The 14,618-nt window shown below is 46.2% G+C and overlaps 1 protein-coding gene across 1 annotated transcript in view; it reads left to right on the top strand.

The window, feature by feature from the left end:
• The first annotated feature begins 7,917 nt into the window (after positions 1-7,917).
• CBX7 (chromobox 7) overlaps positions 7,918-14,618 on the top strand; it is a 28,143-nt gene continuing 21,442 nt past the window's right edge. The window contains exons 1-2 of the mRNA XM_075321855.1: positions 7,918-8,516; positions 10,359-10,402. Coding sequence (XP_075177970.1) covers positions 8,448-8,516; positions 10,359-10,402 — 113 coding nt within the window. The 5' untranslated portion in view covers positions 7,918-8,447. The remainder of the gene's footprint in view (positions 8,517-10,358; positions 10,403-14,618) is intronic.

Genomic DNA, 14,618 nt, shown 5'->3' on the forward strand with positions numbered 1-14,618 from the left:
ATAGGAGGAGTAGTCCTGGGGAGATAGGAGGATAATAGGAGTAGTCCTGGAAAGAGAGGAGGATAATAGGAGGAGTAGTCCTGGGGGGGAGGTGTCTAATAGGTGGAGTAATCCTGGGGGGAGGTGTGTAGGTGCCCAATGTGTGTGGGGGGCGTGGCCGAGCGGACAGTGTGTGGGGGGCGTGGCCGGGTAGGCACAGTGTGTGGGAGGCGTGGCCGAGCGGGCCCAGTGTGTGGGGGCATGGCCGAGCGGGCCCAGTGTGTGGGGGGCGTGGCCGAGCGGACAGTGTGTGGGGGGCGTGGCTGGGTAGGCACAGTGTGTGGGAGGCGTGGCCGAGCAGGCAGTGTGTGGGGGGCGTGGCCGAGCAGGCACAGTGTGTGGGGGGCGTGGCCGAGCGGGCCCAGTGTGTGGGGGGCGTGGCCGAGCGGACAGTGTGTGGGGGGCGTGGCCGGGTAGGCACAGTGTGTGGGAGGCGTGGCCGAGCAGGCAGTGTGTGGGGGGCGTGGCCGAGCAGGCACAGTGTGTGGGGGGCATGGCCGAGTGGGCACAGTGTGTGGGGGGCGTGGCCGGGCGGGCACAGTGTGTGTGGGGCGTGGCCGGACGGGCACAATATGTGGGGGACGTGGCCGAGCGGGCACAGTGTGGGGAGGGCGTGGCTGGGCCGAGCTGAGCGGGCACAGTGTGCGGGGGGTGTTGCCGGGCCGAGCTGAGCGGCCAATGCGACGGTTGTCATTGGAGCCAGACAGACAGAAAGAATAAGGCAATTATATATATATATTTATATATATACATTATATACTGTATATAGATATATATATATATACATATACACCGTTGAAACCAAACGTTTATATCCACTAGCTAAAAAGACACCTCTCATGTTTTTCTCAATATCTGACATGAGATCATAATAAACCTTTCCCGTTTTAGGTGAATTAGGAACAAAAAATATTATATTTGCCAAATGCCAGAATAATGAGAGAGAGAGAGAGGTTTTAAGGCATATTTATTACTTTCTGCAATGTCAAAAGTTCACATACACTTAGAGTACTATGCCTTTAAACACTAAAGGCCCTGTCACACACAGAGATAAATCTGTGGCAGATCTGTGGTTGCAGTGAAATTGTGGACAATCAGTGCCAGGTTTGTGGCTGTGTACAAATGGAACAATATGTCCATGATTTCACTGCAACCACAGATCTGCCAAAGATTTATCTGTGTGTGTGACGGGGCCTTAAGAGACAGCCCAGTAATAGGTCTGGTTTGACCATAAGATAGGGTGCTAAATAGTCAAAAAGAAATATTGGTAAACATAGACTATAGCACCAAAAGTCAATAAAAAAAAAAATAGATGGTGTTTTTTTTCAATGATTTCATGTTTCGTAATTTTTAAAAAATGATTCCGAAATAGATACGGTATCACCCAACGTTTCGACCCAATATTGGGTCTTTGTCAAGGATTATTTATCTGTGTACATGAAAAAAGCACAATGAGTGACAACATAAGGGATTATGTACAATATATACAAAAGATAGGAAAAAAAACAGTTCTCAGACTGGTGCTAAATAATATCAGACAGTTATATATAGCATCACAAATATGTCCACAATGTATAACAGTCTACTAACAGTATAGCAAGAGTAACGAAAATATCGACAATATTACAAATGTCAAATGACAGCAATGAAATAAGCACATATCTAATAAAATTATCGGAAGGAGAATATATTTAAAAAAGGGGGGGAATTGTTCCCATGAGATATATACTGGTCGCCTATGGATACAATATGCATGTTAGTATATTTGATATATTATATTAGGCTCAATCATGTTCATATGTTGGTGTTATATGACGCATACCTGTATGTTGGTAGGAGGGTTTCAAGCATAAAGTCAAATCATATAATATCTGTTGGTACAGGTAAAGTGGTTGTAGATAGGATCCTATGGTATCACAAGGTGAAAAGATTTAGTCCTCTATGTAGAATATAATAGACATAGTGTCACAGAATAAATGTCATGATAAGGGTGAGTATAAAGTGTTAAAAACGCACCTTGTTAATATACATGCATCTATGTATCTGCTGGATCTCCAGGATAGGTCTCTTGGAGACAAAATGAGTCTGTTCCTTTACAAGATGTATATGGGGCCATTTATTACTATAGCAGAGTAGTAAGTATAGAAAGAGAGAGAGAAAAAAAAAGGGTGAGGATTGCACACTGATGGATCGCACACTGATGTGATCCGTGTGACACGTTCCGGAGAAAACATGGGTCTTTTAAATAAAAACATTTTCTATTTTTACCTGTATCCAGTGCTGTTGTCTTCAGCTCTGCTGCCTCCCGCAACTGACCCCCGCTCATTATACTCATTGATTATTCACTGCACTGAGGAGCTGGAAGCCGAAGTATCGCTGGGGACTTCAGTGCCTGGGACCGCATCGCTGGGGACAGGTGAGTATCCAGGTGTGTGTGTGTGTGTATGTATAGTGTATACATGCATGTGCGCTATGTGTATGTATGTGCTTGGTGTGTCCATGTGTGTCTGCTATGTGTGTATACATATGTGTGTATATGTGCTCAGTGTATATATGTGTGTATGCTATATGTGTGTGTGTGTGTAGTGAGGACCTGGAAGCTGGAGCATCACGGGGACAGCATGGGGGACTCATCAGATTTCCCAATGAACTCTGATGAACCCCAGAAGTGGTGACACCCTCTGTAGCGTGGGTGTCGCGGGGGTCATCAGGATGTCATCAGAGTTCATTGAGAACTCCAATGACCTCCTGGACGTCACTGCACACACACTGCTAGCTTTGTGAATACTCACCTGTCCCCGCGATGCTGTCCTCGGCAATGCTGTACCCAGCCCTGTCCCCTCAATGTTCCGGCTTCTAGCTCCTCACTGCGGTGAATATTCCAGGAGTATAATGAGCAGTGGTCAGGAGCGAGAGGCAGCAGAGCAGAAAAAAACAACGCTGGATACAGGGATACAGATGAATATAGAAAATCTTTTTATTTAAAAGACCCGTGTTTTCTTCGGTACATGTGACACGTATGCATACACAGATGTCACACGTATGACCATAACCATGCGTGTGACTTGTACCTGGTTAAACATGGACGTCTGAAACAGGCCTTATCATGACATTTATTCCGTGACACTATGTCTATTATATACTACATTAAGGACTAAAAGGGGTGTTACACGCAGCGATATCACTAGCGATAGCACCCGCCCCCGTCGTTTGTGCATCACCGGCAAATCGCTGCTCGTGGCGCACAATATCGTTAGGAGCCATCATACATACTTACCTGCCTAGCGACGTCGCTGTTGCCGGCGAACCGCCTCCTTTCTAAGGGGGCAGTTCGTTCGACGTCACAGCGGCGTCACTAAGCAGCCGCCCAATAGAAGCGGAGGGGCGGAGATGAGCGGGATGTAACATCCCGCCCACCTCCTTCCTTTCTTCCACATTGCCGGCGGCCGCAGGTAAGCTGTACTTTGTCATTCCCGAGGTGTCACACGTAGCGATGTGTGCTGCCTCGGGAACGACGAACAACCTGCAAGCTCAACAACCAACAATTTTTTGAAAAGGAACGACGTGTCAACGATGGACGATAAGGTGAGTATTTTCCATCGTTAACAGTCGTTCCTTGCTGTCACACGCAACAACGTCGCTAACGATGCCAGATGTGCGTCACGGAATCCGTGACCCCGGCGATATATCGTTAGATACGTCGTTGCGTGCAACGGGGCCTTTAATCTTTTCACCTTGTGATACCATAGGATCCTATCTACAACCACTTTACCTGTACCAACAGATATTATATGATTTGACTTTATGGTTGAAACCCTCCTACCAACATACAGGTATGCGTCATATAACACCAACATATGAACATGATTGAGCCTAATATAATATATCAAATATACTAACATGCATATTGTATCCATAGGCGACCAGTATATATCTCATGGGAACAATTCCCCCCCTTTTTTTAAATATATTCTCCGTCCGATAATTTTATTAGATATGTGCTGGTTTCATTGCTCTCATTTGACATTTGTAATACAGTGGAACCTTGGTTAATGAGAACAATCCGTTCTGGGACTGTGCTTGTTAACCAAGTTACTCGTTCATCAAAGCAAGATTTCCCATAGGAAATCAAAGCAATGCAGACGATTCGTTGCACAACTTGTTAAATGTCCCATCCTGGTCCCCTATTCTGTCATTCCACATATGCACAAACACACACAAACACGTACAAACACACACACACGCACGCACGCACGCACAAGCACATATTATATGCTCACCTTACCTTCCGTTCCATCGCCGGTCTCCTGGGACTTGCTGTTCTCCGGTCCGGGCTGTGTATCGGGTTACCATAACGACGAGGGAGGAACTTCCACTCCCAGCGCGCTGATGTCAAAGGCAGAGCCGCTTGCCTCTGATTGGCCAGCACGCTGCCTTTGAGTAGCGGTGACATGAAGTTCCTGATTCGTTGCTATGGATGCCGATGCACAGCCTGGAGTGGAGCAGAGCGGCGAACTACAGGACCCAGGAGGCCGGCGATGAAACGGAAGGTACACATATTATATGCTCACCTTACCTTCCGTTCCACTGCCGGCCTCATGGTACTTGTAGTTCGCCACGAGAACGTCGCAATGTACCCGGGAACTACAAGAACCATGAGACCTGCGGTGGAACGAAGGTAAGGTGAGCATAATACTGTATGTGTGTGCGTGCGTGCGTGCGTGCATGTTTGTGCGTACATGTGTGTGTTTGTGTGGACTGCAAGTGCGGGTCAGAGCATGGTGGATGTACAGAACCGTAAGTGTGTGCAGTGAGGATTTGCTCGTACAGCAAAGCTTTCTCGTAAAGTGGGTTACAAATTTACAGAAAGCTTTGCTTGTTCAGCGAAATTCTCGTTAAGTGGGTTACTCGTTAAGCGAGGTGCCACTGTATTGTCAATATTTTTGTTGCTCTTGCTATACTATTATTAGACTGTTATACATTGTGGACATATTTGTGATGCTATATATAACTGTCTGATATCATTATTTAGAACCAGTCTGAGAACTGTTTTCTTTCTATCTTTTGTATATATTGTATACAATCCCTTATGTTTTTACTCATTGTCTTTTTTTCATGTACATAATCCCTTGAAAAAAACCACTATTGGGTCGAAATTTCGGGTGATATCTATTTCGGAATTATTTTTTGTTAAAAATTCACAACATTAAATCATTGCAAAAGAACACCATTTATTTTTTTTATTGACTTTTTTTTTTGCTATAGTCTATGCTTACCAATAACCCATATGATGATGTCATGTCTTTGGAAGTTTCTGATAGCTTTATGGGCAACATCTGAGTTAATTAGACACACCTGTGGATGCACACCTGAAACACACTGCTTCTTTGTGTAGCATCATGAGAAAGTTAAAATAAATCAGCCAATATCTCAGGACGAGAATTGTGGACTTCCATAAGTCTGGTTCATCCTTGGGTGCAATTTCCAGATACCTGAAGGTGCCTCGTTCATCTGTACAAACAATTATATGCAAGTACAAACAAGATGGGAATGTCCAGCCATCATACTGCTCAGGAAGGAGACTGGTTCTGTGTACCAGAGATGAACGTGCTTTGGTCAGACATGAGGATATCAAACCAAGGACAAAAGCAAAAGACCTTGTGAAGATGCTGACGGAAGCTGGTAAGATTGTGTCATTATCCACAGAAACAAGTACTCTAGCAACATGGGCTGAAAGGCCACTCTGCCAGGAAGAAGCCATTACTCCAAAAGGAACATAAAAAAGCCAGAATAATTTTTGCAAATGTACACAGGAAGAAAGAGCTTCATTTTTGGAGATATGTCCTGTGCTCTGACGAAACTAAAAGTTAACTATTTGGCCATAATGACCATCCTTTCTTTTGGAGGAAAAAGGGAGAATATGGAGGAATTTGTCTTTCTGTGCCGACTATAGCTTTCTGCTAAACCTGTCCACATGCTGTTGTTTTCCAGTCTGGTGATTTACTGAGTGTTGTTTGGTGTGCAGTGGAATTCCTCCTGTCTGGTTATTTCCTCCCTGCTTTAGTTTTCCTCCTTATCACTTGTTGTCTGATTATTGTGTGAGCGTGCTATGTGATAGTTTTGGTTACCCCTGTTTCTCTATCACTGTTGGTGCTTACACACTCCTGTCTGGAAGGCGGCCCCGACATTGCCACCATCAGATGAATCTCTGGGATCAGGGACAGCTAGGGCCCCCCTAGCCTGAGGGCCAGTTGAGGAGCCCCGATCCCGTTATCCCTTGCCACCCCATGACAGCGGTCCCCCCCCCAATTTTGATACCCAGCCAAGATAAAGGTGACAGCTGGGAGCTGGTATTTTAAGGCTCGGGAGGCCCATAAGAATTGGGCCCTCCCCAGCATAAAGACAACAGCTAATAACCACTCTACAATTGTGACATCCATTAGATGCAACAATTCCAGCATTTTACCTGGCTCATCTCGATTGCCCTGGTGCGGTGGCAATCGCGGTAATATAAGGCGTTAATGACAGCTGTGATTTGTCAAAAAATTGATTTGTCAAAAAATGACAGCTGTCATAAACTACAAGGCTAGGAATGGGGATGGATCTATGAGATTTCCCACGCCAGTACTAACTCTGTAAATAAAAGAAAATAAACACATAAACACAAAAATCCTTTATTTTATATAATAAAAAAAATAAAATAATCCGGGGCGGTTGCAGGCTGCTATTTTTAGGCCAGGGAGGGCCCAATAACCATGGGTCTCCCCAGCCTTAGAATATCAGCTCCAAGCTGTACATTTTATCTTGGATGGGTATCAACATTAGGAGGGTACTGCATACTGTTTTTTAAAATGATATATTTAAATAATTAAAAAAAAAAAAAAAGCCGCATGGGGTCCCTCGTACTTTGATACATAGCAAAGATAACGTGCATGGCTGGGGGCTGCAACCTGTAGCTGTCTACCTTTTCTGCACTGGGTATCAAGATACGGGAGGACCCTACGTCATTTTTTTCAAATTATTTATTTTTACACTCCACGTCCTGCCCCAGACAGCTACTGTGAGGGCAAGCAACCTCAGACGCCGGTAGTCTGACTGCAGCCAGTCACACACGCGGTCACAAAGGGTCGGTGGAGGAATGAATATTCATGAGTGGACCCAGTAGTGTGAGGGGAAGCTCAGTAAGTGCAATATTCCTGCTTTAATCCACGTAATACTCTGACAACATTATTTCCAGAAACCAAGTGTGAGTCAGAAATGCATCCAGGCATCTTCCTCATGCTGTTCCCACTCAGTTTCAGCACTTTTCCTTTACCTATGCTTCTATATAATAATATTCTGTGTAGTTTGTAAACGAGTGATGAGATGCTTCCGGTATCTGTACCTTGTGAACCAAATGCATTGTGCCAATTACTGATTATGTTTGGGGGTAAGTGACATATCACTGCAAAGAGGCCCCCCAGGGGATTCTCCGGCTGTCCTGTCGGCCAGTCCGAGCCTGTATATACTCTCACCATGTATGTGTGCTCTTTTCTGTGTACTCTCCCCGTTTGATATATACTGTCCTCCATTCTATCTTTTTTTTTATAAAGGGTTTCCCAAAAAAGAAGAGTTTAGCCATGATTGGTCACTGGCCATTGCCGTCAGTTCTCCCTTCTGGCTGGTTAGAATGATTTCTGAGCCTTGTGGTTCCCCCTCAGCAGGCTGTGCCGGAGCAGAGCTGGCCCTCTCACACATGGCTCCTGGCTCATCAGAACTTTCCAGAATTCGCTGGTTTCTTCGCGGCTTCAGCCCCATCATTCCCAGCTCCTTCTGTGTCTCCGCAGATATCATTTACTAGGCCCCTCCCCCGGAGCGCGGTCACGTGGCCGGCTGACGTCACCGCAGCCTCCTTGTCCCTGTGGTGAGTGGAGTTCCCGAGAAGATGCTGCGCGCTCCCTGAAAACGTTGCGCAGGTTGTAATGTGAAGAGGAGAAGCGGAGGTGTCGGTGCAGGTGCAGCCCGGAGCGGCGCCACATCCTGCCCGGACCTACGCACAGCCCCTGCAGCGCGGACACATCTGGCGGCTCCTGCTGCAGGCTCCGGAGGAGAAGCGCTGCCGGGAGGAGTTGGAAACTTGCGGGAAGTAGACGCTGCCCGCACACTGGCGGGACTGTACGGACTGCGGCAGAGGGCACGGTGAAGCGCCAAATAAAAGGGGCGTGGGCATCCCGTGCCCGCTACCAGGGTCCCCCGCAGTACAGCCGGGTGGCTCGGAGCTCGCTGCTGGGGCTCGGCACGCTTGGCACCCGGGCATTGCAGAGGGGGGTGTGTCATCTCTGCAACACAGAGCTCCGGCTGCACCAGCGGGTCCGTGCACTAGAGGACTGGAGAGCACCTGGCACCGGGAGACCACGCCGGAGACTGGCATGGAGCTGTCCGCCATCGGGGAGCAGGTGTTTGCGGTGGAGAGCATCCGCAAGAAGAGAATCCGGAAGGTGAGTGACTGCAGGGCGTAGTGCCCCGGATTACTGCCCGACTGCAGGGCACGGTGGCCCCTGTATGCCACCTCACTGCACGGCATAATGCCTCATGCAGGGCATAATGCCCCCTGTATGCTGCCTCACTGTAGGGCATAGTGCCCCCTGTATGCCACCTCACTGCACGGCATAATGCCTCATGCAGGGCATAATGCCCCCTGTATGCTGCCTCACTGTAGGGCATAGTGCCCCCTGTATGCCACCTCACTGCAGCGCATAGTGCCTCATTGCAGGGCATAGTGCCCCCTGTATGCTGCCTCATTGCAGGGCATAGTGCCCCCTGTATGCTGCCTCATTGCAGGGCATAGTGCCCCCTGTATGCTGCCTCATTGCAGGGCATAGTGCCCCCTGTATGCTGCCTCATTGCAGGGCATAGTGCCCCCTGTATGCTGCCTCACTGCAGGGCATAGTGCCCCCTGTATGCCATCTCACTGCAGCGCATAGTGCCTCATTGCAGGGCATAGTGCCCCCTGTATGCTGCCTCATTGCAGGGCATAGTGCCCCCTGTATGCTGCCTCATTGCAGGGCATAGTGCCCCCTGTATGCTGCCTCACTGCAGAACATAGTGCCCCCTGTATGCTGCCTCACTGCAGGGCATAGTGCCCCCTGTATGCCATCTCACTGCAGCGCATAGTGCCTCATTGCAGGGCATAGTGCCCCCTGTATGCTGCCTCACTGCAGAACATAGTGCCCCCTAACTTCAGGGCAAAGAGCCCCCTAACTTCAGGGCATAGAGCCCCTGATTACCAGCTCACTGCAGAGCATAGTGCCCCTATTACCAGCTCACTGCAGAGCATAGTGCCCCTATTACCAGCTCACTTCAGGGCATAGTGCCCCTATTACCAGCTCACTTCAGGGCATAGTGCCCCTATTACCAGCTCACTTCAGGGCATAGTGCCCCTATTACCAGCTCACTTCAGGGCATAGTGCCCCTATTACCAGCTCACTTCAGGGCATAGTGCCCCTATTACCAGCTCACTTCAGGGCATACTGCCCCCTGACTGCCGGCTCATTGCGGGGCATGGTGCCCATCTTCCTGACAGGGTGACCTGCAGGGTGCAGAACTTGCCTATCTTGTCTCTACAGCCTTGACACCTCTACAGGTGGGCAGATACTTTGCATGAAGCAGTTTCTTACCAGCTACTCTTAGAATGTGCACGGGGTGATCTTCTCCCCATACATTCTGTCACCTTCCCCCCAGATTTTGGCATCGTCTTCTAATCCATGTTGCTGTTCCCCCTACACTGGCTGATCTGTCATCACAGGAACATTTTGTACTGTCCGTGTGCCTCTGAGCTGTCTGTAACCTCACTAGCTTACCATTGTAAATGATTTTATACTTCTCCATTATTTATGGCTGTATATCATTTATATAATCTACAGTTCTTTATACACCTTGTTAATTTAAAAAATAAAGGAACACTTCTGACAATGGGAATAGAGCAAGCATTATTTCGCTGTTACTCTACAGGTGACTCACTAATGCATCTATAGGTGACTACACAGTGACTCATGGAGATGACTCACGCTACAAATGTTTGTATTACATAGCCCTTTGCTTCGGAAGCCACAAGTAGGGAACACGATGGAGCTCTGCATGTCAATTACGCGTTCAATGAAAATATGAGTCATATTTACAGAGGGATGAGTAGGCAATGGCTGTCCGACAGGCTGAAAGTTTTCATTTTCACTTAATACTTTTTGAGAACAAAGTCCAAAAATAATGGATGTGTCAGTTACAATATTGAAACATGGTTTCTGTTCTCGCTGCTTATGTTATGTCACTGTTTATCTTTTAAGGGTAAAGTGGAATATCTAGTGAAGTGGAAAGGCTGGCCGCCCAAGTAAGAAGCCCCCTCTTGTTTACATCTTGAAATATTGTTTGTGATTTTATGTAGAATATGTTTGTGTAAAATGTTAGTACATGTGGCGTAACATTCGTATGTATAAATATTTATAGAAACCTAAACAATGCAGAACCAGCTTCAGCATTAATAGGTGCCTGCCCATTTTTTGTAGCCCAAAAAACTGGTAATATAAAAATCAAGAGGCACTCAAAAGTGGAAAACTATCAAATGTCCAGTGAAACATACGATAAGCCATAAATGAAACTGGCAACATTTTGGCTCCACAGAGCCTTTCCTAAGCCGAAAAGTTGACTTTTGCGCCTATTGTTTATTAAATGTCTCACTTGACATCTAAAGAAAATCTGCCACCAGGTTTTTGCCACCTAATCTGAGAGCAGTATAATGTAGAGCCAGAGACCCTGATTCCAGTGATGTGTCACTTACTGAGCTGTTTAGGTTTATTAGCAGTAGATTATCACTACAGGACTACTTAGCATGCTGTCAGGTAGTCCAGCATATTCATGAGCTCTGTATAACTGCTAGATCTGCAGCAAAGAAAACATTGCTTTTATCAAAATAAGGCCGGTTTCACACATCCGGCTTTTCGCTGGTTTGCAGGATTTGGCACACTCCAGTACAGTGTATACAGTACAATGGCAGCACCGCAACTTCCGGGTCACATGCTGCGGTCACAAGATGGCACGTGACCGGCGCTTGTCGCGCTGCCATTGTACTGTATACCCTGTACTGAGGTGCGCCGAATGCAGCAAACCAGCGAAAAGCCGGATGTGTGAAACTAGCCCAACAGCATCAGCTTAGTAAGTGACACATCGCTGGAATCGGGTCTCTGTCTCTACACTATGCTGCTCTGAAATGAAGGACTCCCTTTAATGATGACAGATTCCCTTTAATAGTCTCCAATTTTTGAGTGGTCCTTGTTTAATTTTTCTTGTTTTAATTGTTTTTAAATATGTATACAGATGTGTTTTTTTGTAAAAAAAATATAAATAAATATTTTACATTTTAAAAAAATTAAATATATACATATATATTTATTATACATTCTGTTAGGATAAGCAGCCAACCTTTTACTCTCTTGACCACTGTGCCAGTTTTTTTATTCACCTCCCTCTCCCAGTTAACAAAATAAACCCCTTCCAAAGCGCGCACACACACACACACACACACACACACACACACACACACACACACACACACACACACACACACACACACACACATTACTGTCCTGTTTGTGAACCTTACAAGACAAATTCCTTGCTGCATTGAGAATCAAGTTGATTGAATTATTTATTCAACCCCCTGAACCATTTTCCTCTCCGGCAGGAAGGGAGGATGACGCCAGTGCATGAATATCATATTCTAACTGTAGGGAGAATAGACGTAACAGATTTTCCTATGCTGGTATCCTATAAACACAAGCTGTTCTCGTAGTAAAGCCTGCCATGCCTGATATTGTGGAGCCACGTTGGTTATTCTGTAGCCTCTTTGAATTTCCCGCCCTGTGAACCTGCATGTGGCTGGAGATGGGGGATATAACTGAGCGCGCTGCGTGCTCCACCTGGGTGCTAGTCATATCTTATCACATTACATGCCCTGTATGAACTTATGGAATTAAAAGAAAATCCTCCTTTATTTTAATATTATATAACGTGACAAAATGTTCACATCACATTTTTTGTATTTTTGTCTATAGAAAAATGGATCAAAAGGAGGAAAAAAATGCATTTTTCCCATGAGCTGTGTTAAAAAAAACTAAAGTTGCATTTGTGTATTTTTCTCATATTTATTTAGATGAAATTATGGCAATATTGGATGTTGAAGGGTTGATAATTTGAGCCATTATTTGAAAAACAATATTTGCATAAACAATCTATGCATTATAATGTAGATTATGGCTCCGGCTATTATGTGTGTGTCTGTGGGCTCCTGCCATGGCACTGCCCGCTCTCAGATAAGGACTGCCTATTGAATACGTCTTGTTTATCACCTCTAATCTGCGAGGGGGAGTGAGAACTCGAGGAGGAGGAGGAGGAGGAGGAGGAGGAGGAGGAGGGGGAGGAGGAGGAGGAGGAGGGAGCGGAGAGTGACGCGTGAGTCATATGTTCACTTGTTTACTTCAGCCTGTGCTGCAGTGTGCGCAAGAATAGCCGAGGAAAGGTGTGCACCACGTAACCCCGAGACTACCCAAGTGCCACATCTCGCTTACATAAAGATGCATTGCATAATTACAGACCCGTTATTAATTTGGCTAATGAAGCCTAATTGCTACATTTGTACCATTGATCTTACTTTTCAGCCCTATGTCCTATCATGTGCTGTGGTTTGTAACAGAATCCATCCTAAAGCTGTCATGCTGCTTTCGGAGTTTAGTGCCGCGATGCATCCATAGCTTTCAATTGAGATATCCAATGTCTTCTTCGTAAGGACTGAAGCGTTCATGCAGCTGTCATGCCCAGCTTAGTATGCACTTCCAATAAGTATTAGCTTATGTTAGGACGTACGCACTATTGTCTCCATTGTGGTCTATGGGGAGCGCTTTCCGTTGCTTACTTTATCAGTAAAGGTTTTAGTTTACATGCATAAAGCGAATACAGCTTGTGGCAATGTCAGACTAGCTCAGATGTGCCAGGCAAGTGGTGTTTTAGAGCGGTCTCTTGTGACAAGGCTTTTGTCAGGTGGAGATCATCCGTGAAGGTTTGTAAGACTATTTGTGCATTAATTGACAGCAAGCAGAGATCTAAGAAATAGGGAAGAGTTTAAACACCCATTAACTTATATTTCCAAAAAATGCTCTCAGCAACATCTGACACTGAACATCTGTTCACACTGACAATGTGACTATAACGGCTGTAGCGTATCTGTTTTTGATGAATCCAAACTACCAGTGAAATATTTAATCAGCAGTTCTGTATATGAGGTCCGTCCGGATTCTAGTAATGATTGTGGCACTGGTAGATCTGCGGATCACACTATTCTGTTACTAGCTGCTTTTATCACAGCATTTTATTATTCATCGGGATCCTGTCACCAGATTTGTCCCCTATAAGCTGCAACCACCACCAGTGAGCCCTTATATAAAGCATTCCAGAATACTGTATATAAGAGCCCAGGCCGCGCTGTAGAACATACAACACACTTTTATAATACTCACCTAGGGGGGGGGGGGGGTCCGTCCGGTCCTATGGGTGTCGCTGCTCTCCGGTCCAACTCTTCCTCTCTGCGGCGATCGCAGTCGTCCTCCTTCTGGGGTCCGTGTGCATGACGCGTCCTACATCACTTGCCGGCATTGAGGTCCTGCACAGGCGCACTTTGATCTGCCCAGACTAGTTGACCTTCTGTCCATGTTGATAACCTGATTTCCACAGGCTGGCGTACCGCAGCTACTGGTAATCTTGACTATGCGCATGGCTCATTTTGGCAGCGTCCGTGCTCCTCTCAAGCCAGGTGTACACATCCCGGCTTCAAAAAGGTGCAGTGCGCATGATTGATAGTGCAGAAGCTGTTCTTCTGATCATGCGCGCTGTGTGCCCCTCTGAAGCTGGGAAGCGTACATCCGGCTGGAGAGGCACACTGACACTGCTGCAATGATGTCAGCTCATGGAAATTATCACGCCCACAGGAACGTGATAACATGAAAAGAGGGCCGATCAGTCAAGGCCATAATTTGCATATGAAAAATGGAGGTAATAAATTATTTTTTTTTTATTTTTTTTTAACACACATTGATTTTTACAGAATGATGTTATACAGGGCTGGTTAGGAAGGGAATTTTGAAATGTGAATGCTGCTGGCTTGGAGGGCACAAAGGACGGAACAGGTTTAATTTAATGGGAATCTGTCATCAGGTTTTTTTTCTACCTCATCTAATAACTGCATGATGTAGGCAAAGAGATCCTGAATCTAGTGATGCATCACTTGGATTACTGGCTGCAGCCGTTCTGACACAATCAGAATTTTAGAATGTAGCCATGTAGCTGAGCTGGGAGCTGGCCCCGCCCACACCAGGGCTCTCTATAGAGATTATACACTGACAATGATTTGTCAGTTCTAGCAGGGGGATGCCGGACTACCATGCATGTGACATAGTCTGAGCAGTGGGAAATCCTAATGCTTAAACAAATATAGAAAATGAACAAGGGACCTTGACAAAACAGGCATACCTGAAGGCTCTGTGTTTAACCCTTGCAGC

Source organism: Anomaloglossus baeobatrachus, chromosome 8 (assembly GCF_048569485.1).
Source record: "Anomaloglossus baeobatrachus isolate aAnoBae1 chromosome 8, aAnoBae1.hap1, whole genome shotgun sequence".
Classification (NCBI taxonomy): domain Eukaryota; kingdom Metazoa; phylum Chordata; class Amphibia; order Anura; family Aromobatidae; genus Anomaloglossus; species Anomaloglossus baeobatrachus.